Raw genomic sequence first — 25,002 nt, 5'->3', positions numbered from 1 at the left:
CAATAAGTGTTGTCAAAAGTTTGGATTTGGTACCCGTCAATACTGATATATATGGTAAATCTTAGTTACTTTATTAGGCAGCCTACTATGTTAACTTAGGTATGCAATCTGACACAATAACAAGCACTCTAAATTATAAAGCTTCTTTATTTTGGTCTCTTGTCAAGACAAGATCTAAAATAGATCGAAAATGGTAGGGATTAAGCCAAAGGAAGGCTGTATAATTTTTATCCCTGAACTTACTTTTTCTCTGTCTCAGATTTTGCTCCCCAGAGCATCTGATATGCACCTCACTCAGGAAATGCATTGAGGCTTCTCCTACCGTAATACACCTAAACCACAGATTGCAGTAAAACTCGTCTCAGGGAAGCATTTTGGGTTTTTCTTGTTAACTTCAGGGAAAGAGTTGTTGAACTAAATCACTTATCAATTTAATGAACACCATAATACCAGCCATACGTGTAAAGCACAAATAATGTCTTTCAATTTGGTCAAGTCCAGAGACCGTCATCCTTCAACGAATCTCCAACATTGGAAGCTGCTTGCTTTTCTGTCTGTTTCACTGCTTTGTTTTTTTAGATGTTTGCTCACACTTTTTTTGCAGTCTGGAGCACGTTAAACTCACAAAATGCCCCAGAGGATGTCTAATGATTTTTTGCATTAACTTCACATGTAAAGTTTTACAGCTTACTAAACACCGCCTCCCAGCCCTGATGTAATGATTGTGAAGGCGCAGGTGAGATGTCATTTTTCAAAAGACATATATGCAACGGCCATAAGTCTTGTTAAACAATTAATTGCAAACTGAAATAAATATAATTTTACTATATGGTTTGGAATTTGATGTTTTACGAGATTATTTAAAATTTTTTTGAGATTATTTTTGCGTTTAATTAAAAATTTTGCAGAATCGCAAAAATTTGCGACTTTTTGTTGATTTTGCTTTGGATTGGAAAAAACTAGGGGGTCTGACAATGTGAAAGTTGAATGTGCTGTCAATTCTATGTTGTTTTGAATTGTGTAAACGGTGCAGTTAAATATAGCATCAGGTCATTGCTTTGTCTAAGTGCTTATTAATTTTTACTGATGTAACAATGAAAAGGACGCTTATTGTCAAAATCAATTGAGAATTTTAAATAACAGCTAAATTTATTTCATGTTGACAAACCTGTCATTTGATGGCATAATCCCCCTAAGCACAGTGTATGTTTATGTTTGTATCCTCAGGAGGCAGAGTGATGACAACAACACAATCGAGACGTTGTGCCACAACCCCACCGTGCCCCTCTACGGCATCATGGTGGAGAACAACAACAACACCAAGTGCGAAATGAAAAAGAGGATTTCAAACAGCGGCCCTTTCCATATCTGCTCCTGCAACGAGGTAGAGTGCAACGACATGCTGCTGTTCAGACGTGAGTTTCAATATTCATTCCTTCTTTTTTTTTTCAAGCTCTATTCAGTCTACCTTGTGTGATTGATAGTTGGGTTTGGAATGATGAAATTGTAAATTCAAACCTTTGTGTTCTTGAAAAAAACACCTCAAGTTGATTCAGTGGGATTATGTGGATGGTAAAACATTAAACAGAGCCGCATTTTTAGAAATAAAGTACATGAAGTCATAATCAAATAGTTTGAAGTCAGCATGACCACAGTTTATACATGGTGTTCATATTATTGTTCATGATTACTTGCAAGTTTTATTCAGACAGAAATAAAAGTATTGTTAACAATGAGTACGTTTACCTGGACACCAATAATCAGATTTTAAAATGTAAACGCATTCAAACTGTTACTGTCGTGTAGGCTTTTCGCCGCAATTGGGGATCGGATAATCTACACACACATTCTCTGCACTTACCGAATCAGTGAAAGACCACAGACACCTGCATGACAAAATGCAGAGGTTTTTATCCCTTACAGCATGCGGTATGACATTCCATTAAAACAACACTCTTCCAACCTTTCGTACTCCACCGGGGGGCATGCATGAAATGTTCCTGAGTGAAAGTAAAAGTGCCAAACTGTAGTTAAAGTCGACAAACTTAAAAATCAAACACCCAAAATTACATGAAACTCCAGAGGAAATGTGAATAGTGTGATGACGCAATGATGTTAATTGAACTGTGCAATACCATGTAAAACGGGATCATGAAAGGAACTATTAAAAAGCAACTCATGTAAACACTGAAATCATATTATTGGAGTTTGCATGTTTTCCTCGTATTGGCATGTGTTTCCTCCGGGTGCTCTGGTTTCCCCTGCAAGCACAAAGACATGTTCTATAGGTGAATTGGGTAAGCTAAATTGTCAGTAGTGTATTTGTGAATGTGAGTGCATGGATGTTTCCCAGTGATGGGTTGCAGCTGGAAGGGCATCCGGTGCGTAAAACATATTCTGCATAATTTGGTGGTTCATTCCGCTGTGGCGACCCCAGATTAATAAAGGGACTAAGCCGACAAGAAAATGAATGAATGAAAAACACACACACATACACTACCGGTTAAATGCGTTGTATTTGCACTGTCTGTATTTTGCACTGTTTTTGTACTTGCACTATCTGTATTTTGCTCTGTCTGGAGGCAGCACCTAAGCTTTTGCACTCATCATAGCACACGTGCTGCTGATGATGTGACAATAAAAGTGATTTGATGTGATTTGAAAAGTTTGGGGTCAGTAGGACTTTTAAATGTTTTAAAATAAGCTTCTTCTTCTCTCCAAAGCTGCATTCATTTCATCAAAAATACAGAACAAATTGTAAAATTGTGAAATGTTTTTGCACTATAAAATAACTGTTTAAAAGTAGTTCATAAATTAATTTAATAATTTATTCCAGTGATTTAATGATGAATTTTCAGCTTCATTACTCCAATATTCAGTCACATGATCCTTCATAATAATCAATCAAATATTTATTATTATTATTATTATTATTATTATTATTATTATTATTATTATATAAATATTATTATTATTATGACTATCCTGGTTATTATCATTATGATTATTATGATGATTATTATTGTTGTTGTTGTTGTTTTTGTTGTTATTATCATTATCATTATTTTATTATTATTATTATTATTATTATTATTATTATAACTATTATGATTGTTATTATCATTGTTGTTGTTGTTGTTGTTGTTATTATTAATGGTATTAGTAATAAAGCACTAGGCTTTAAAAACTCAAATATTACCCTGATGCACAGTGAGATTTTGTTGCATTTGTCAATTGTTCCAGTTTTTGTGGAAATGTGCAGCGATCTGGATTCTGCGTGGGCCTGTGAATTAATCAGCATATCAAGAGCATATAGCCTACGTTACACCTCTCTGAGGTTTTCCACATGCTGTGGAAATTATATGCTAGTGTATAAAATGTATCAATGTCAAAAAAAACAGCCTGATTTTCTAGTGCTACACTTCACCTCAAAATATTAAATAATAAGAACTCAGTTCAGTCCCAAACTCCAGCAGAACATGTTTGCTTGTTCTCTGCATTAGCTTGCAGTGCTAATAGTGCTTTAGCACTTGCTCTTAGCATGAAGCGCGCTCTGGTATGTGAGCCCAGGTTGTCGTAACGTCCTAAAGCAGCTGCATTGTTGCTGGCCAGGCTGTTCTGTCTCAGGCAGACTTTCTACTGGCTTTGGTTGTGTGGACTGCTGAGGATCTCAGACATGTGGTTTCCTGTCTGTGTAACTCGAAGCAGAGACATCACAACCACATGGCGAAACAGCTGTGTGCCCTAAGCATGCTCTAAAATAATCGTATTTGCCACTATTTGGAAAGTTTATAGCATGTATTGTACATTTTAAAAAGCCACATTTTCGCTTTAGTTTTCACACAAATTTTTTCTGTCACACATTTGAAAATGCCAAAATAGTACGTGGGGATTTTTGAGATGCGGGGTATCCTGAGGTGAATGTGCCTTTTCCTTTCACTACACAAGCACAGTTATTGTAAACCAATTTAGACACGTGCTGTCAAAACACTTTATTTTGATGGCGCCCTGTTGACTATAAATAACTTGCTAATGAACCTACTGTACAGGTCAACTGCACTCTCTGCTTAATGTGTACTAACATTTTATTTTGATAGTCCTCAAACAGACGCAGAGCAATAATTTAAATTAAGGCTGGGTATTAAAGTCCGAGTGAAATCAAAACTTAAGATATTTATTTTGCTGGTTTACTTTGTTATTGTAAGCTATGCGCTTAAATCAAACTTCATATCATATTCAGCCAGCAGCTAGCTCTCTGCAACTCTCACATGGTTACATACTGAAGCTAAGCTGGTCAGAACATGCATGGAAGACCATATGGGAAAGCTAGGAGGCTGTCGGAAGTGGTGTTAGTGAGACCAGCAGGGGGCGCTCAACCTGTGGTCAGTGTGGGTCCTAACACCCAAGTAGATTGTTGGGGACTCTATACTGCTCAATAAGTGCCGTCTTTCTGATGAGACGTTAAACCGAGGTCCTGACTCTCTGAGGTTGTTAAAAATCCCAGGATGTCCTTTAAAAAGAGAAGGGGTTTAACCAGGGGCCATCATTGCCTCCTAACCATCCTCATATTGTAATTGGCTTGACTGGTGCAGTATGGCTGCTTCGCGTCATCCTAGTGGATACTGCATGCTGGTGGTGTATGAGGAGATTCCCCCCAAAAAATGTGTCAAGTGCTTTGAGTGTCCAGAAAAGCTCTATATAAATCTAAAGAATTATTATTATTATTATTATTATTATTATGGATATAAACAGTGTTGCCTCAATATTTTGGTTAAAAAAGTCCTACTGCTAACAGACTTGGAGTAAATTGACATATAGCCACAGTTTCTAAAGGGAACCATCGAAAAATAAAGCATAAGCCAAAGAAACTAATGTTAATTTGTCGATATATGTCACCAAAAGCTGGCGTTTGGGCAGGTGTTTGATAAATGTAGTGTTGACTATCTAGGAGCAGTGGAGGCAGGCTGTAATTCCATCCGGTGAAGGAGGCCTCCTTCTCTGCCCGAGTGGGGAAGTATTGCAGGAAGTCCATGTTTACTTACTGGAACAGTTCCATGGCATATTTCTCCAGAAATGCCTGGCATTGTTTTCGCAGGCCGTAACATTTTTATGACATTAACTGCGGCTAAGAGCCTGCATGTTACAGCGATAAGCTCCCTGTTCTGCATTCAAATGGAGATGCCGGTGTTTCTTTCCACTTCATTATTGCAGCTATAGGGTAAACACACCGGCTCCTCATTATATACTGCAGACAGAGCACATATTTTACACACTTTTTTTGCTGAATCAAATAAACAGCTTGCATTACTGGTGGACTTTTGGGAGGTTTGAATCACTTTACAGACTTGAACCTTTGAGTCTCGTTCATCAAGATTAACTAATCTTTTTTCTAGTCGTTTCATTCATTTTGTTCTCCAAAATATTATTTAAATGGTACAAGTTGCTTCTAAACACATCTACAACTAGCCTAAATGTTGATCACACTTCAAACAAGTCACAACTAGAATGCTATAAGAAAGAGAAAATTAATAATTTATTGTTTACCTGGTCATTTCATCTATGATTAGCTCAGCACACCTCTTATTTCTGACATGTCTTCAAATTTGAGTTGTTCGTTCACGTGACACTGACAGTCCCATATGAGCTTAACTAATGCACTTAGTCTAGGCTGAAAGGACCCATGATTAGTTCACCTTTTGAGTTTTCAGGTTTTATAGTCATTCGTTCAGCACGTGACTCCATCTAAAGAGATGAACCGCTGTAATTGTGAATGTTTATAAATGCTAAAGATTTAGTTATTCAGAAAACTTCATTCATTCATTCCTTTTCCTTCGCTTTTCCGGGGGCAGGTCGTGGGGGCAGCAGTCTCAAGAGAGAACCCCAGACCTCCCTATCCTCAGAAACTTCCTCAAGCTCCTTTGGGTGAATCCCGAGGCGTTCCCAGGCTAGCTGAGAGACATAGTCCCTCTAACGTGTCCTGGGTCTTCCCCGAGGCCTGTAACACCTCTCTAGGTAGGCGTCCGGGAGGCATCTGAAACAGATGTCCGAGCCACTTAATGTGGAGGAGCAGCGGCTCTACTTCGAGCTCCTCCCGGGTGACAAAGCTCCTCACCCTATCTATAATTGTGCGCCCTGCCACCATACAAAGGAAACTTATTTTGGCTTTTGTCCGATATCTTGTCTTTTCAGTCATGACCCAAAAACATGATCATAGGAACATAGATTGACAGGTAAATCGAGAGCTTTGCCTTTCAAATCAGCTCCTTCTTTACCACAACAAACCGGTACATGGACCACATGCTGCTGCACCAATCCGCCTGTCAATATCACGTTCCATCCTTCCCACACTCGTGAACAAAACCCCAAGATTCTTTAACTCCTCCACCAGGGGTAAGGACTTTCCTCTAACCTCAGTAATCAGTATCAGTTTCAGTTCTGCCATTATGTCTTGGGTTCATAGGTTTTTTACCCTTGTACGTATAAGAGAGTGTAGTCCTAGAGCACTGATCATCAACTGGTAGCCCGCGGGCCAAATCCGGCCCGCTGAGCCGTTCCATCCGGCCCGCAACTGGATTCCAAAATATTGAGGATCAAAAAGAAAATTGTGGTCCACACTATTAAAGCAACTAAAAATAACAACAACTGAGTCTCTTGTCGGAATAACTACCATTTGCCTAAATTAAGGCTACACTCCGAAATGAGGACAGACTATGCGGCGTTAAGCATTTATTGTTTCAAACAGGTTAAAAAAAAAAAAAAGGGAGGCATAATTTTTCTCATGCCCTTACTTAACATTTGTTTTTTATTTCTAAGTCTCAACAACATGCTTGAAACTAGCAGACTCCTCAGGACAGGACAGGACAACTTAAAACAGCATGATAAATAAATAACCTGGTACCAGAACAAAACAGGTCACAAATAAAGTTCGCAAATCAAATGAAACGTTAAGTGGACTTGAACTCAAATCACAATGCTGAAACGGGCTACTCACAGTGCTTAATCAATGGCTAAAGTTACATTTCCCCTCTGACACCAACTTTTTCACATCAGGCTTGGCCGCTGTTAGACTTTTCAATGTGTCATAGGTCTCGGGACAAGATACCCAAAATACACTCAGGCTTTCAGCACCGGAGAGCCACTGTCACATCGCCTGCGGCCTAAATTTCAGCCAGCTAGCTCTGAATGGCCGCCTCGCCAAATGGCAGCATTTTCACCGTGTTTGTGGAGAATTTTCTATTATTCCTAGTGGTTGACTGTGGTATAGGTGATGGGAGCCTGAATCAAATGCCTTCAGTTTGTAATGAAATGGAAAAAGTATAAGCATTAAACATAATTTTAAGCCAAAATTAGATTTTTATTTGATTTTCTTCTTGGCAGTCCGGCCTCCAAGGAGACTTGTAAAACTCTGGCCCTCTGACAAATATATTTGATGACCCCTGTCCTAGACGGACACAGTATATATATATTTTACAATATATAAGGTTTGAAAACATGGAGTATTTTATGTTCTTGTTTAATTTTCACACATTATCGCTAGATTTTCAAATAAAACTCAATCGAAATGTATATTTGGCGATAAATATATAAAAAATAAGTCCAGAAAAATTAAAAATGGTATATTTTTTCGTATAAAAAGTCAATATTCTTGCAATATTCAATTTTTTTTATTATTGGTTATTAATATATCGGTTAGTTTTTATAATAAGGATTGCAATAATAAGTTTTTAATATTTATTATTCTGTACATTTGACACATTTAGATACTGAGTTTTACAAATGAGAGTTTTGCAAGAAGACGAGTTTGTCCAAATTTGTCAGATTTTTCACAATTCTTGGTAGAAAGTTGTCTTAGAAATATGCTTTTAGAGGTTCTGTAGAGACACAGTTATGAGAGAGTTATCAGTTGTCACCAATAAACAGATTATCAAAATGAATAAACATTGTATGAATCTGTCTTCATCAGTGGGTTTGTACTGTGAGATTTCAGTTCCTCATTCAGAGTCATTATGGTGTTTGCGTATGCGAATGCTGCATGACAAACAGTCTGTGAGCATCAACACATCATTATGTCTTCTAGACCAAGCTCCAGACAAATGAATATAGTGAAAGAGGGAAATGGAGAAACTGTGGTTAACTGGATTACTGTCATTAGTTTACCAAGAAAAAATCGTAATTCAGTTTCAGCCAAAATGTGTCTGCTTTAACTGCAGAATATTAGCGCTTTAAAATCGTCACTAACATTTCAGCAAGAGAATGCCCACACTGAGAAAATAGTTAACATTTTTAGGCAAGTTACTGCTTGTAAAAAAAAAAAGTTACCATTATAATCATAATTTTTGTACCAAATGTTCTCTAAATTGTTGTTTATATGTAAATGAGGCATTACCTAATTTGCATACTTTTTACTTTTTTAACTGAAAAGTAAAAAAAAGCATTTGATCTGAAGAGTTTTTTACACACACACACACACGAATGCATACAAATTTGAAAACATTTTTACAATGTTTTGTAGAATAACATAAGGTAAATTATGTATGAATGTGTAAAAACTTTCAAAATATAGATGTAAATAAGACTGTGACGTCTGGATCTGTCCATTGTATTTTTGAGTCTTTTCTAATTTAAAGTTTCAGGTAGGCCTACTTTGTGTGTGAAGAGCAGGTCATACCCCTTCTACTCCATTGTTAAGCACAACAGGATTTAGAATCATCAATGAACGTCTTTCTGCAGTTCAAAGTGGACCCATTTAATGCAAAACTAAATGAGTTTCTCCACTGATTATTCATATTAACAGGAACAATTAGTCTTGAAGAGAAAGTTTTTCGTATTGTCATAAACGAACATGGCACGCAGTTTGATTTGTGAATGAATAGAGAATGATTGACAGGCACATCGATGGGAAGCACTGAAGTTAACATAAATTTAACCACTTGATTATTCTGTGCTTCACATTAAACTATAGCATGGCTTTAGAACATTTGAGATATAGTAGGCTACTACTTTCTAAGCCCTTATAATAGGCTGCCTCCATGGCTTTTGTTGGCATATAAATTACACAGAATATAGCACACGTGCAAGATCAGATTTGGACCGGTACCAGCTGGCTAATACCCAATCCAGCAAAAAATATGTGATATCGAACCGATATCCAATCTAAGTACCGGGATCGGTGCATCCCTATTAACAATGTGTATTATAATTGATCTGATTCACAAAAATCTGAACATTCTGATAAAGTCAGTTCTAAACTGCTTAATTTTTAAATATTTTATTTTACTGCAAGCAAACGTTCAGATTACAGATATGAATAAGGCTGTGGTTACCATCCCTAATTTAAATACGACTCGTGATCCTAAGACAGCGTAACATAAATAAACAACAGCCAAAGTGCTCCAATTAAATTATTTATTAACATAACCAGCAAAACAATCCAAAATGATGATCCCAACAGCATAATAAATAACAACCAAACAAACTTAAAGCAGGTTAGATCTCCCCACTCCAAACAAATATCAAAAGGAAAGTGTTAAGGAGAACACAACAATAAAGCCGTCAAAAACTGTGCTGGCGTGGAGGAATGAGGGATCGCGAGAAGTCCGCTTCCATCCATTTTAAGGGCCTGCCAGCAAATCAACCAATAGAAAACTGAAAAGGTAAAAAAGACAAACAAGATCAATTGGAAGTAATAATTATGGGCAGGAGTGAAATGGTGAATGGTAAACGAAACCAAAAGAATACATAAACAAAAACACCACCCATCACCATTTGGTAATACGTGACATTGCATCAGCCAGTACATAGTCTTTACCAGCAACATGTTTCATTTCCAAGTTAAAAGCTTGGACAAAGCCAGCTCATCTCATCAAACGTTTGTTAGAATTACGCATTTTATGAATAAAGATGAGAGGGAAAGCCTTTAACAATGTGTATTATAATTGATATCCAGAGCCACAAATTGATAAAGAACGATACAACAAAAACTTAATGGTGTATTTTGGATGTTTTCTTCACACTTTAAAAAACACTTTATGAAAAGCCAAATTGACAGATGAAAAAGTGTTTTTGCCTGGAGCAATAATGAAAGTGATTTTGTAACATCGTGTTCTAGTGTTTGTTTAATTTGGGCTCTGGAATGGGATGATTATGATGAGATATGATAACAGATTGATGTCGCTGATTAAGACAGGCATGTTTGCAACTCCACAATGATGGCCGTTATTGCCTGAGTTCGACAAACGTACATTTGTTTCTAATAAGCGACTCATAAAGCTTGTCAGAAGGAGTGTGTTGCACTTTTCATTGTGGCTTTGCACACATGTTTTTCTGTTTTTAGACTTGTAAACTTGATTGGCTCAATCGGAAGGAGCATGAAGTGAATGTGGAACCTTGAAGGCGTTTTGATTTAGAGCTCCTGGAAGCCTGTCGTGGTTTAATCATGACGCTCAACAGCTGATATATCGTACTATCGCACATTGAAGAAGCTGCACACTCAGACACTGGTGGTTGTTGTTTCAGTTTTTCAAGTTTCCTGTTCACATGAGAAATATTAGTCTTGCTTCTTTAGTTTGCAGCAGTGCGAATTGTTATTGTAGCATGTGAAATAGTGCATTACTCATTTTAAAAAAATTATATATATATTGTTTTTAATTATTATTTTATTTTTATTTTTTTATTGTGAATTTTTAATTCTTTTTCAAATATTTCCCAAGTGATGTTTGGCAATGGAAATATTTTAAGACATAATTAAACAGAATATTTCATTTGTAATAAATAATTTATTTTGTCTTTACTATGTTGCCATGATGAACTAAATAAATAATAATATAAATAAAAAAATTAAGGGCCCATTGACCTTAACTATTTTTTTTTAATTCTACCCAGAGATATAAAATATATATATAATAGGAAATACAGTGAAAAGTTTTCTTGTTCTGTTGTTTTTTCATCAGAGTATCTCATTTATAAAAACTAATTTATTTTGTCCTCAACATGATGATGAACAAAATACAAATTAAGGGCCCTATTAATATTGACCTTAAATGTTTTTTATTGCAGCCAGAGATTTAAAGGTAAATAATATAAAAGATGTAAGACTTTCTTTAGAAAGTAAAATAATAGGAAATACTGTGAATAATGTTCTTGTTTTATATTTCTCATCTCGCAATTAAACAGAATAACTCAGAGACCCTCAGTAGTGATTATTAAACCACACCGAACTGAGCAGAACTGAACTTAAACACTGAAAAACTGAACTACACTGTTCCAATTTACTATGACCTTTTATGTGAAGCTGCTTTGAAACAATCTACATTGTAAAAGCGCTATACAAATAAAGGTGAATTGAATTGAATTGAATTTATAATAACTAATTTATTTTGTCTTTACCATGATGCCATGATGATGAACAAAATAAATAGTGATTAAAAATAACAGGCTCTATTAATATTAATCTTAACTTTTTTTATTCTAGCCAGAGATATAAAGATATATAAAGGATATAAGACTTTTTCATAGACTATCTAATTATCTAAATAATAATCATATTAGTGCTGGGCAAAGATTAATGGCAATTAATCGCATCCAAAATAAAGGTTTCTTTAGGCATACTATATGTGTGTGCACTGTATATATTTATTAGGTATATACAAATGAACACATGCGTACATATATTTGAGAAAATGTTTAGATATAAAATATTTATAAATATTTAGATAAAAATATATATGTATATGAAATATATCATATATAAATGTAAATATCTATGCAAAAAAGTGTTGTATAGTTTTGCTTTTATGTATGTGTGTGTGTATTACTGATTGTATATACAGTATATAATAAACACACTTATATTATGTCATAACAATTTTTTATTTTAGGTCCAATTAATCACAAATTTATTATTATTATTAATATTATTATTATTATTATTATTATAACCTTTATTTTACAAGGGGGAAAAAAGCACATTGAGATTAAAAATCTCTTTTACAAGAGTGTCCTGGCCGAGATGAAGCAGTATACAGTTCACATGAGTAACAGGTAACATCATTCATCCATCAAAACATGACAGTTAAAAGCACTCTGAACATCTACAGGCCAATGTGTCACATTCCAAATCATTCATTCATTCATTTTCTTTTTGGCTTAGTCCCACATTTTACTGCAACTTTATTCATCTTTGCCCAAAAAAAAAAAAAAAAAAAAAATATATATATATATATATATATATAATATATATATTTCTTTCTCTTTATTAACTTTTCCCTCAGCACTCATATTCAATAATTTGCATTAAAAGAAGGATGCTAATGTTAACTTCCTTTTTCCAACACTGCAGGTGTGATTGCAGATATATACTATGCTTATTTTGACACATCTGGTGACTGCTGCAGTCTTTGCACCAAAAGACAAAATGACAGATGCCAAAAATGTCTTTCTCAGGTCTTGTGCAAAGTATTCATTATTCTTTCCCTGGATGACAATCTCCGGGCCATTTTCCTGACAGGATAGATGAGCTGCAGCATGTGTCTGTGTCTCACTGGAACATTTTCAGCCTGACACTGCGTTTCTACTCACCTGATCTTTGATCACAGGTTATTTCAGTGAAAACGAGAAGGAAAAAGAGTGCAAACGCAGACTCAGTTGGTCATTCTGTGTAGACTTAGCACACAACTGCAGATCTTGAAACCCACAAACAAGGAGACTTTTGGAAACACTGCAGACCTGTATTCGTTTAAAAAACGATTGGCTTGTGTTTCAGTGCAGAGTAACCAAAACACACACTGTTGAAAATATATGCACAATTATTAGCCCCCCTGTTAAATTTAAATTCTTTTATATTTTCCCTAATTTCTGTTTAATGGAAAGAGAAGATTTTTTTCAACACATTTCTAAACATAATAGTTTTAGTAACTCATTTCTAATAACTGATTTATTTTATCTTTGCCATAATGGCAGCCCAACTATTTTACTAGATATTTTTTAAGATACTAGTTTTTAGCTTAAAGTGACATTTAAAGGCTTAAGGTTAATTAGGCTAACTAGACAAGTTAAGTTAATTAGGCAAGCCATTTTATAACAGTGGTTTGTTTTGTAGCCAAATGAAAAACATTTGCCTAAGGGGATTAACAATATAGACCTTAAATGGTTTTAAGAAATTTAAAAACTGCTTTTATTTTAGCCGAAATAAACAAATAAGACTTTCTCCTGAAGTAAAACTATTATCGAAATACTGTGAGAAATGTTGTCTTCCATTAATTATCAATTGAGAAATATTTGATATTTGGCTTTTCTGGATCTTTGTTGATTCGTCAAGCCCTGGTTATGTGACCACTACTTTAAGTTTTGTTTTTGTTTTGTGGCGCTCCACGACATCAAAGGAACTACTGCGACAAATGGGAGACATTTGTTTAGCTTTAATTAAATTTGTCAAGTGATTTACATCGCGCACTAGACCGGTCCGTTTATGACTAATGTAGTTTTGTTTGATTTTATAGACATTTTGTCTACACACATTACATGCATATAGATTTAAAGGATTTGCTGCGAACTTAAACTTGAATTTTCTCTCTGTGCTGTTTTAATAATAGTTATTTATGACAAATACTATTATAATATGTGTTTTATTTCGTATTTGTATGTAGTAAGGCTGCGCAGTATTGGAAAAAAATGATATTTTATCAATATTTTATCTCTCTGCAGTAAATATTGCAATATGAATACAATTTTACAAGATGCCTTGATTAGACATTTTTTTGGAGAGTCTGACTATATTCAGGTGCAAAAATGTAATAATCACAATTCATAAAAATTGCTTTGTCTCATTTCTAGTCCAAATATCTAAAAAAAATCTTAGATTAGGTTAAAATATTCTTTTGTTTTCACCTTCAGAATTAATGAGCCAAAATAAAGAGTTTTTCCTTAAAGCAAGTAAAACTATCAGCCAATGGGGAAATTAAAATAATCTTATTTTCACTTTGAAATGTAGATATTTGAACTAGAAAGAAGACAACAATTCGAAGTAACAATTATGCATGAATAGTATAAATAAACACGATTAATCTTTCTTATGCCTCCAAACATCAACATTTTTGGATTCCAAATGTTTTAAACTGTGTTAAAATGCATACTCACAACTCTTAAAACACATGCAAATGATCAACTTTTACATTATTATGGATAAACTTTGCAGTAGCTCCTGGTCAGCTATAATTCAGACTCTATAATATGACTATTGCATGTGCACACATTGCGATATCAGTGCTGAAACAATATATTTTGCAGCCCTAGTATGTAGGCTACAATCTTAAATTCAAATTTTCTTGCTTTTAGTTGTTTAGACATGTGTGTTGTCAATCCAGTATAGCACATTTCATACACAATGGTAATTTAAAGTGCTTTACACAAGAATTTAAAATAAAAGAAAAACAACAAAGAATTAAAAATGAGCAGCAGTAGCTGAAGGCAGATTCACCCTGCTTTCACTGAACTTTAGGAATTTCTAATTTACTTGTTGTTAATGATCTAAGTTATCTGCTAGATTTGTATTCAGTGAGCATATCTGTAATATATTGAGGTCCTCGGCCATTGTGATTTATAGACGAGTAATAATACTTTAAAATATATTCCAAATGTAAACTGGGAGCCAGTGCAAAGACCTCAGGACAGGTGTGATGTGCTCTGTTTTTCTGGTTCTGGTTAGAATCCTGGCCACAGTGTCTGAATGAGCTGCTGCTGTCTGACTATCTTTTGATGAGTCCATTACAGTAATCCACCCTGGTGGTGATAAAAGCATCGGAGAGATCTTTTCTGAAACATAGTGGAAGCACCAGTATATACTGTATGAGTAACATTTCATTTTAAAGCGCTGTGTTAAAACACTAGTTAAGTTTAGTGCTCTAGTTTAAACATAGCTTTTCTTTTTAGCTCAGGTCTGACCGGCACGTACACATATATTCACCGGCTCTCAAACACACCCACACACACATGCAGAGGAATCTTGGCCTCAGGTTATAGAGCTGAGAGTTTAAACTGTGAATCACACTGAGAAAAGCCAAGCGGCAGACCACGACGGTGTTAGTGAGACAAAAAAAGAAAAGAAAAAAGAGAGAGAAAAGTCAGACTTGTTTGTGGTTTCAGCCATGCTATAAAATGAAGTCGTAGCCATAACAAACAAACAGAAACAGGTCTGAGTTTCTCATGTTGAGCTTTTTACTGCTCTCAGTCTGGCTGTGTTTTTGTATTTTCAGGACAGGGATCGAAAAATGCAGTAAGATGTACATGTGGGAATCCTCACTATGAATAATGACATTTTCAGATTAAAGCAGGCATGCATTGTGCCCAGCCAGGAAAATCAAATGAAAGCAGGATGAAGCTTGTTTGCCATTGATCATCAGTACACCAGAGGATGGAAAGAATCGACCTGTCTATAAACATAGAGTTAAAATGCCATGTTCGGAGATTTTATTAAATAAGTTATATTGTACTAGAAAACAGTAGTGAGTAATATAGTTTAGTAGATGTCCTAGATGTTTTAATTAAGTATTTTAATAAGACTTTATTAAAAGAATGCATTTTGCATTTTTCCATTTTTATTCAAGGAAACCAACACTCCAATACTAGTAATATTAATAACAGTATCAATAATAATAATATTATTCAGTATATCAATAAACGTTGCACCATTAATGGTTCTTTTTCCAGTATAGAAGCAATGGTAGTAGCACACGCACTAATGAGTGTGCGCTAATGAGAAACATGTCTGTTGTCGCCTCCACCACCAGCTAGAAGCATTAAAGTTTTAATAGATGAATTTGTGAGTCTGAGGTTTTGAAAAGCGTGATCCACTTGATTCTTGTTAAGACTATGTAAATGAGTGGTCAATCAGCTATTTTTGAAGGCTTGGGGGTGAACAGTAATTGGGGTTTGTACTTTATTTTTCTTTAACTCACATTATTTCTCACATTTTTATTCTACACTGCTGTTTCCCTTGTCCTAAAATGGTCTGTTAAATTCCTGGTTCTAGGAAACTTCTGAATTAGAAATGCACAACAACAAGATATTATTATACAAACTATATATATATATATATATATATATATATATATATATATATATATATATATATATATATATATATATATATATATATATATATATATATATATATTTTTTTTTTTTTTTTTTTTTTTTTTGTGACATATATGATATATTATAATAATTAGACCTTATTTACTAAAATATAACTCATTTACATATTTAAGTAATTATTTATATTACATAATAGTTTATCATTCATATTATTATATCATTTGTAAAATGATATGCTTATTGTAATCAATTAACTCGGGGAGTATGATAGTATTATATTACTTTTATTAAATTATATTACCCAATTCACTTGAGTTTTAATGCTGTAAGAAATAGTATTATTAAATACGTATTCTTTTATTCATTATGTTTTTTGTAATATTCTTTTGATGCCATTTTTAACAGTGGTAATCCAAATACAGTTTTAGAGTTTTTCACAAAAAACAATTGTAACACTTTCATATAATCTATGTCTCCAGTATGCTTTTTCTTGCCATGAAAATGTCCATAGAAACTGGCATGGCGTTAACACAAACAAACAAACAAACAAACCCAGTTCACCTGCACGTTTTTGTCTTGGAAAAAAAAGACAAAAACCTCTTTCTTTGAGTTGACCTTTAAGCATAATAACTTTGCAAATGCTGTTTAGTCTCAAACAGCAACATCACACACTATCTACAGTTTAAAAAGTGAAAGCATAATCAAGTGTCTCTTTAACAGCAGAGCCTCATATTAGATGGATTAAGCTGGAAAGGGCAGCGTCATTTCATGCATGATTATATAGTCTTTCATTTGGCTGGAGAACAGCTTTCTGCTGCTGCATGTGAAGGGTTGAGAGTGTTTTTCGTTTGCGCTTCACGGACATGTTTGCCGACTGTTGTGTCTGCCAAACGCTTTGGCATTTATTGACGTTTTCTCTCGCAGTGTCATGTATCCATTTCTGCTGGTTTCATGTCTGCGTCTCAATGATAAGGCGTGTCTGTGTGTTTGATGGAAGAATGCAGACAGACCAAACACTGACTCCACTCTCTGCCCACGTAGTTGGCAGGTCTCGCTTTGTCTCTGGATTGAACCTGCAGCCAATCCTCAGGCTGGCAGGAGCACGGCATATAGCAGGGTAAACTTTCCCCATGGTAGAACAGACGAGCAGTGTGCGAGCTTCACTCATGCTTGGAAAAACTGCTCACATACTGAGTTAATGATTAGGGGTTTGGGCAAACTGGTGACTTGGTGACTGAATGGTTATGCCTGCTACACTCAAAACTGACTCTTGCTGCTTGTTCAAATTACTTATTTAAAATGAGTTGAAAACACAATTCTTCTTATTTTTTTTGGGTGGGGCAACTTAATTGTTTTATGTTCAATCTACTTTGTAAAAATTATTAAGTTAACTTAATTGATTTGTGTTGGCACAACATAAAGGAATTGTGTGGAACCCAGTATTTTTTACAGTATATATTTGAGCAAAGAAAAAAAAAAGAAAATCAAACACTGAGAGTCTAAAAACCCTTTTGTATAAGGAGCTATATTCTTCTGCCATTCATTCACATTCGCAGCTGACGTCAGAGCAACAGAAGCCGTTTCTAATTTACCAACGTCACTTTAAAGCTATTTGAATGAACCTCTAGCGTAATGTCTAAAGTGATGACAAAATAGATCATTTTGCTGACATTTTAAGATTATAAGGCTGAGTGGCATGAAATGCCATCAGTCTACAAAGATGTCTCCCAGAATTTCTCTGTTGCAACCGGGATTTCACAATAATTAACCCCGAAAAAGCCAAAGCAAACACTATCAGTCTTTGTGGTATGACTACAGCACTACAACATACAAAATACAAAAAAGAGAGAGATCGACTTAGAATGTCACTTACCTCATTTATAATGATTTGTTCCGCTGTAGTTTGAAATTTACACTGGGAAAATGCAGTTTTTCTCCCCTGAGGATTTATTATGAGGTCTCTGTCGCCATTTTGTCAATCGTCACTTTCTTTGGTCTGCTCAAACAGGCTGATGGCGGTTCCCGCCGGGTCCCGTCGGGTTCGGGCAAAGATCTTCAGCTCTAATCTAGTGTATATGACAATGATGAAAAGTACTGTATTTTAAATATCTGTTTTTTATTACTATTCCCAGTAAGATACCATTGTTTAACTGAACTAAAACAGTTTGACTGAGGTAAACTCTGAAGCATTTGCTTCTGAAAACAACAGCTTGTTAACTTAAATATTAATATAACCAGGACAACATCTGGGGGAGCATTTTTTTCTTAGCATTTAAAATCTGTGTAGTGTGTACAATATGATCTTTTTCTTCTTATAGACTGTGTTGTTAACTATAAATAGCCATAGTTTTTATTAAATGCAATCATCTTGTTGTGTGTGTGAAGGTAAATGCTAACATTCCCCTGCTTTCTCTCCGATTGATAAAGTTCCCACCAATAACCAGGTGGTGTTGGTGATCCTGGTCAGTCTTCTGCCTCTGCTGGTTCTGGCTGTGCTGGTCATCGCCTCCTTCTACTGGTATCGCATGTACCGCCGCAGAAAACTCGACGAGTGGGAGACCAAGAAGCCTTCTAAACACAAGGGTCCCAAAGGCCCTCTGGACTGCAGTGACGCCTGCGCCATCATGATGGATGATGACCGCTCAGACAGCAGCTCCACACATGCCAACAACATCAATCACAACATGGATCCGCTGCCCATCGAGCTCGACCTGCAGGTCAGGAGACACCTTATTATTGTACAAACTTTCTCAAAGTTTCTGTGAAATTAAAACAATGTGAAAATTAGGGTTGCACCAAACATGTCTTGCACCTTATTGCGCAGTGTATGATGGGGCTCTCTGTTTCAGTTGAGGTTATATCAAACATTAAATAAAAAAATGCACATTTCACAATACGTAATGGGACCTTTATTAACTAATTTCTTTTGGTCAGTTGTTTTTAATTGAGATGATATGTAATACCACAGTTAACAAATTCCCACAAACTGGAGGTATATAAGTTTATCTGGTCAAGTAAGTTTGATATATTTTAATCAAAGCGACCTATTTTTTCACTTAAAAGATTTTAGTTTTTTCATAAAATCCAACGAAGTTTCCATAAAAAAAAACCGATTAAATGGGTTTTAAAGTATTTTTTTTTTTTGAGTTTATAAAGTATATTTGGTATATATTATATATTTATAAAAGTATAGTTAGGAGTTTTTCTTTATTTAGTTTCATTTAAAACTGACTGCCTGCCTATTTATGTGTGCATTTAAATTATATTTCTTTATTCTCATCTATATACAATAATATTAAATATTTAAATTTGCATGCATTATTTAAGCTACAAATATGCATTTAATGTCTGTCTGTTTTTTTTTTTGCTTTGTTTTTATAGCTTTAGCTGTTTTAGTTTTACATTAAACTAAATGAAACTACAACAAAGTCAAAGTAGGAGAACTTTTTTAGAGCTATTTTAAAGTTATTATTTGTTCATTTTTTTATGCATATTATTATTTGGTTTTGTGTTATTGTGTGAATTACTACACTAAAGCTGCACAATATATCGCAATATGCGCATCTGCAATAGTCGCACTGCAGAATCTGCATTTTTTTAACTGGTATTATTATTGACCAGGAGCTATATTTGAAAACACCATGATTTGTCATTGCAATATAAAGTTACCAAAGCGTTCATTATTTATGTGCGTTTAGGGCCTGCGACTATGCGCCTTTTTTAAAGGTCATTTTGAAGTATCCAGGCATAACAAATGACATTTCTAACTTTAAGAAAGATTAATTGTATTTATGTAAATATACGATAAAAACTATACAGTGTTATTTTTAAATCTGAATATTGCTAGACGTCCAGAAAAATCATAAAGGACTGTGCATTTTATTTGTACAGTATCATTGCTTTACTGTTTTTATCAATGCTTGTGATTGGTATATTATATATTGTATAATATACAACATATAATAAACCAATTTAATGTAATCCTCACACTTATAAAATCATTATAATGCATCTAAAATGATGAATTCTTTCCAAATAGACCTAGAGTTTATTTCATCTAGTAAAGTTATACTCCGTATCGCAGTAAATATCATAGAAAATATCACAATGTCACTGTTTTACAATATAGTGCAGCTAACGTTTTCTTTCAAACTTAAAATAAAAACATTTTTATTTTTGCCAGGCTTTTTACTTCAACACTTAAGTACAATTTGAACCTGTAATTGTTTTCAGCCAAACACTTAAAACATTCACTTACTTGCGTGTCAGTAATGTATTGCTTCTTCCACCCCTTTTAGGTGGGCAAGGGCCGCTTCGCTGAGGTGTACAAAGCCAAGCTGAGACAAAGCCCTTCAGAGCAGTTCGAGACAGTAGCAGTAAAGATCTTCCCCTATGAAGAGTACGCGTCCTGGAAGAACGAGAAGGACATCTTTCAGGACATCGACCTGAAGCATGAGAACATCCTGCACTTCCTAACAGCTGAGGAGCGCAAGGTGGAGAAACAGTACTGGCTGATCACAGCGTTTCACCCACGAGGGAACCTGCAGGAGTACCTGATGCGCCACTTGCTCAGCTGGGAAGACCTGCGGCTGCTTGGCAGTTCCCTGGCAAGTGGCGTGGCTCATTTGCATAGTGACCACACACCCTGTGGGAGACCCAAAGTGCCCATCGTCCATCGGGACCTCAAGAGTTCCAACATCCTGGTGAAGAACGACCTGACATGTTGTCTCTGTGACTTCGGGCTCGGGCTTCGTTTGGACAACTCGCTGTCGGTGGATGAACTGGCTAACAGTGGACAGGTGGGGCATGCAATAACAGTTCATCTTCATCAATGCATTTGTTTGTCAGAATCATGCAGACTTCAGCTATTGTGATAAATAAGGCATTTAATCTATACAGTTGAAATTATTAGCTTTCCTCTCTTCATAGTTCAACCCATTTCTAAACATATTAGTTTTAATAACTCATTTCTAATAACTGATTTATTTTATCTTTGCCATTATGACAGTACATAATATTTTATAGATCTTTTTCAAGATACTAATATTCAGCTTAAAGTGACATTTAAATGATTAGGTTAATTACGCAGGTTAGTGTAATTAGGTGAGTCATTGTATAATGATGCTTTGTTCTGTAGAAAAATATTGCTCAAGGGGGCTAATAATTTTGACCTCAAAATGTTTTTTAAAGGATTAAAAACTGCTTTTATTTTAGCCGAAATAAAACAAATAAGACTTTCTCCTGAAGAAGAAAAAAATGTTATAGAAAGTACGGTGAAAAATTCCTTCCTCTGTTAAACTTCGTTTAAGAAATATTTGAAAAAGAAACAAAAAGTCACAGGAAGGTGAACAATTCTGACTTTAACTGTATGTATTTAATTACTTCAGATTTAATGGATATAATATGTAAAATAAGAAATAGAGTGGAACACTTAAGTGCTTAAAGAAAAGATCTGATTCAAAGTTATCTTTCTAATTAAAAATTTCAATGTATTTATTAATTTTTAATAAAATAATGAAGACCAAAGGCCAGACCTGGGCTTTTTAGAGCTTCCAGGCCACATGCGGCCTGCTGGACTTCTTTGATCGGCCCACGTGAAGTATTTATTTAAGTTAAACTAAAGGGCAAACAGGGCCTTGTAATGCGCAGATATGTAGTGAGTCAACAAAAGGTGACTTTCACATATAGCGTCTTTTGGGCGCTCTGTTTCATTATTTCAAATGGAGATCCGCAGGTTCAGCAAATAGAAAGGGGTGCACATGCGGTATATCACGCTCAAGTTTTCCAGGCGCCGCGATTTGAAAAAGCGAAACACGAGCGAACCACGAGTCATGTGACAGGAACCAACCAGGCCGATTTACACTTTGTTTGCCATGATGACAGTAAATCATATTTGAATAGATATTTTTTTAAGATACTTGTATTCAGCTTAAAGTGAAATTTAAAAGCTTAACTAGGTTAATTAGGTTAATTAGGCAAGTTAGGGTAATTAGGCAAGTCATTGTATAATGATGGTTTGTTCTGTGGACAATCGAAAAAAAAAATTGCTTAACGGGACTAATAATTTTGACCTTAAAATGTTTTTAAAAAAACATCTAGCCGAAATAAAACAAATAAAAATTTCTCCAGAAAAAAAGAAAATATTATAGGAAATACTGTGAAAACTCCTTGCTCTGTTAAACATCATTTGGTAAATATTTGAAAAAGAAACAAAAAAACTCACAGGAGGGTTAATAATTTTTACTTCAACTGTATATGTTTAATTACTTCAGATTTAATCGATATAATATGTAAAATAAGCAATAGAGTGGAACATTTGGGTGCTTAAAGAAAAGATCTGATTCAAAAGGCATTTTTCTAATGAGATATTTCAATGTGTTTATTTATTTTTAATAAATTAATGAAGACGCCGTGAGGTAAAATATTAAAACGTAAGCGAACCACGAGTCATGTGACAGGAAGCTACATACTTCACACTTTGTATTAAATTACACAGGAAAAAAGGTTGACTAATTACCTCAGATTAAAGATTTAACAAATGCAGATACAGATCCATTCTCAGTGATGATCATTACATCACATATTCACTTCACATTCAGCCTTACTTGAGTGCACTTGTTCAGCCCAACACAGTCTAAAATTCTCTCACTGAACATAAAAAATTATTATTAATATAATAATAAATAAATAAATAAATGAAGGTGAAGCAATCAAACAAACAGGTATTTTACTTTAATTACTTCAGATTTAACGGATTATAGTATGCAAAATAAGCAATACAGTGGAACACTTGGGTGTTTAATGAAAACATCTGATTCAAAGTCATCAAATAAATATAATAGCAATGATTGCAAAAAAAGGCTAGTACTAAAACCTTAAACATTGAAATGAAACAAAGAGATGAAATATTTATAATACACTTTTATTTGATTTTATTTCATCTAGTTGCTAGTTGCGAGAAGAAATGTCTCATTTACATGTAGTTTAACTTAAAATTAAACGAAAATATGAATAAAAACACTAAAATAATGATAAAGTCCTCAACTTCATTAATACAACACTGACTAAAATTAATATGAAAACAATAAATATTTGTTTGTTTATTTTTATTTTTGAATCATTTATTTATTTATTCATGTATACTTTTTATAGTATTTTGTTTTCTCTTTAGATTTTTTACATTATTTTTTCTTTTATTTTTATAGACCACCTGAAGCAACTTAACTACATTTTTTCATCAAGCCCAGTGCAGTAAACGGCTGCTCAGATTCACACGCTTTGACAGTTTAGTAGATGTCAAGAAAAGCGTTGGTGTATTTTGCATGTGTATATAGTATACAGGTTTGCAGTGGCGCAAACGTCATGTCATAACTAGCAGGGAAAGTCCCTCAGGCATCTCTTCGTTTGCAGATGTGTGTGTGTGTGTGCGCGCGCATGTATGCATGCCCACAGGCCTTTGTTCAACTGTCTGCTCAGATATATGATTCACAGGCTGAAAGTAAAAAGACAAGAGGTGTTGAGTGAATCAGTAATGAATGAACTAACAATCACCTGACTCTGTTCCTCCTTATCTTTGATGTGTGTCAACATTCGAGACCCTAAAACCGTTCAAGGGGAGTTTGGACTGTTTAATTTATCACCTTTCAGTTTTGTTGGTTCGTTGGTGTGATCTTTTGTACCCCTGAAGTGAGGTGAATAATAAGGTGAAACTCTGCTTGTTTGAAAGATAAAGTAGTGGGAAAAAAAATAAGCTCAGTTCCCCCAAAACAGTGTGAAATATGAAAGATGGAATAAATGTGTTATCTGAATGATCATATGGGAGAAGTGAGGGAACAGAGAGAAAATCACTGCTCTTGTTGATAGTAATAACAGTAGCCTTAACGTAATGTATTATTATAATTATTATATTATGTAATTATATACATTATATTACATGTAGTTTACTTTTAAATATATGTATATAAAAGAAAAAAAGGATTCTAATTATTCTGACTCAACTGTATACTGTGTGTATATATATATATATATATATATATATATATATATATATATATATATATACAGTATACAGTTTACAGTTGAGTCAGAATTATTAGAATCCTTTTCTTTTTCCAATATTTCCCAAATGATGTTTAACAGAGCAAGGAAATTTTAATAGAATGTCTGATAATATTTTTTCTTTTGGAGGAAGTCTTATTTGTTTTATTTCTGCTAGAATGAAAGCAGTTTTAAATTTTTTAAACACCATTTTAAGGACAAAATTATTAGCCCCTTTAAGCTATATATTTTTTCGACTGTCTACAGTAGAGATCTGCCCGGGACTCAATTTTGAGTCCCAGGTTTTAGCCCAAACCCGACCGTTCCCGCTTATATTTAGCATTTGTTGTCCCGCTACCCGACCTGACAAAACCGAAAACCACCCAGCTATACAGAGTCCAGACAGCCCAACAAGCTGTCTGTATAAACACACACACACACACACATAAGCACAAGCAAGTGACACACACAGACAGCGTTATGCTCTCTCTCTTATTTACACACACACACACACACACATAGACAGCAACAACAAGCTAAACGCAGCATCACGCTGTCTCATTCACACACCTACATACGCTTGCTCGGGAGTCAGGAGCAGTATTGTTAGACCAGGTGCTTGCATCCAAAATTAAACCAGTTACGACCACTCCCGCGCCTTATTCGAAAATTTATTACTGCGGCGCTAGAAATCAGGTCGGGTCCCGCGGTTGCAGACCTCTAGCCTACAGAACAAACCATCATTATACAATAACTTTCCTAATTACCCAAACCTGCCTAGTTAACCTAATTAATCTAGCTAAGCCATTAAATGTCACTTTAAGCTGTATAGAAGTGTCTTGAAAAATATCTAGTCAAATATTATTTACTGCCATC

The 25,002-nt window shown here is 34.7% G+C and overlaps 1 protein-coding gene across 20 annotated transcripts in view; it reads left to right on the top strand.

Annotated features, from left to right (window-relative positions):
* tgfbr2b (transforming growth factor beta receptor 2b) overlaps positions 1-25,002 on the top strand; it is a 90,742-nt gene that overhangs the window by 39,848 nt on the left and 25,892 nt on the right. For 19 of the 20 annotated variants that reach the window (XR_015510252.1, XM_087285174.1, XM_087285169.1 and 16 more), the window contains 3 exon segments: positions 1,228-1,415; positions 18,517-18,806; positions 20,388-20,888. Coding sequence is in view for 19 of the 20 variants with exons in the window: in XM_087285174.1 (XP_087141300.1) it covers positions 1,228-1,415; positions 18,517-18,806; positions 20,388-20,888 (979 nt within the window). In the remaining variant the exon portion in view is untranslated. 20 annotated transcript variants of the gene reach the window in all.

Source organism: Danio rerio, chromosome 16, assembly GCF_052040795.2.
Source record: "Danio rerio strain M-AB ecotype USA chromosome 16, GRCz13ab, whole genome shotgun sequence".
Taxonomy (NCBI): Eukaryota; Metazoa; Chordata; class Actinopteri; order Cypriniformes; family Danionidae; genus Danio; species Danio rerio.
This window is presented reverse-complemented; position numbering and strand designations above follow the sequence as displayed.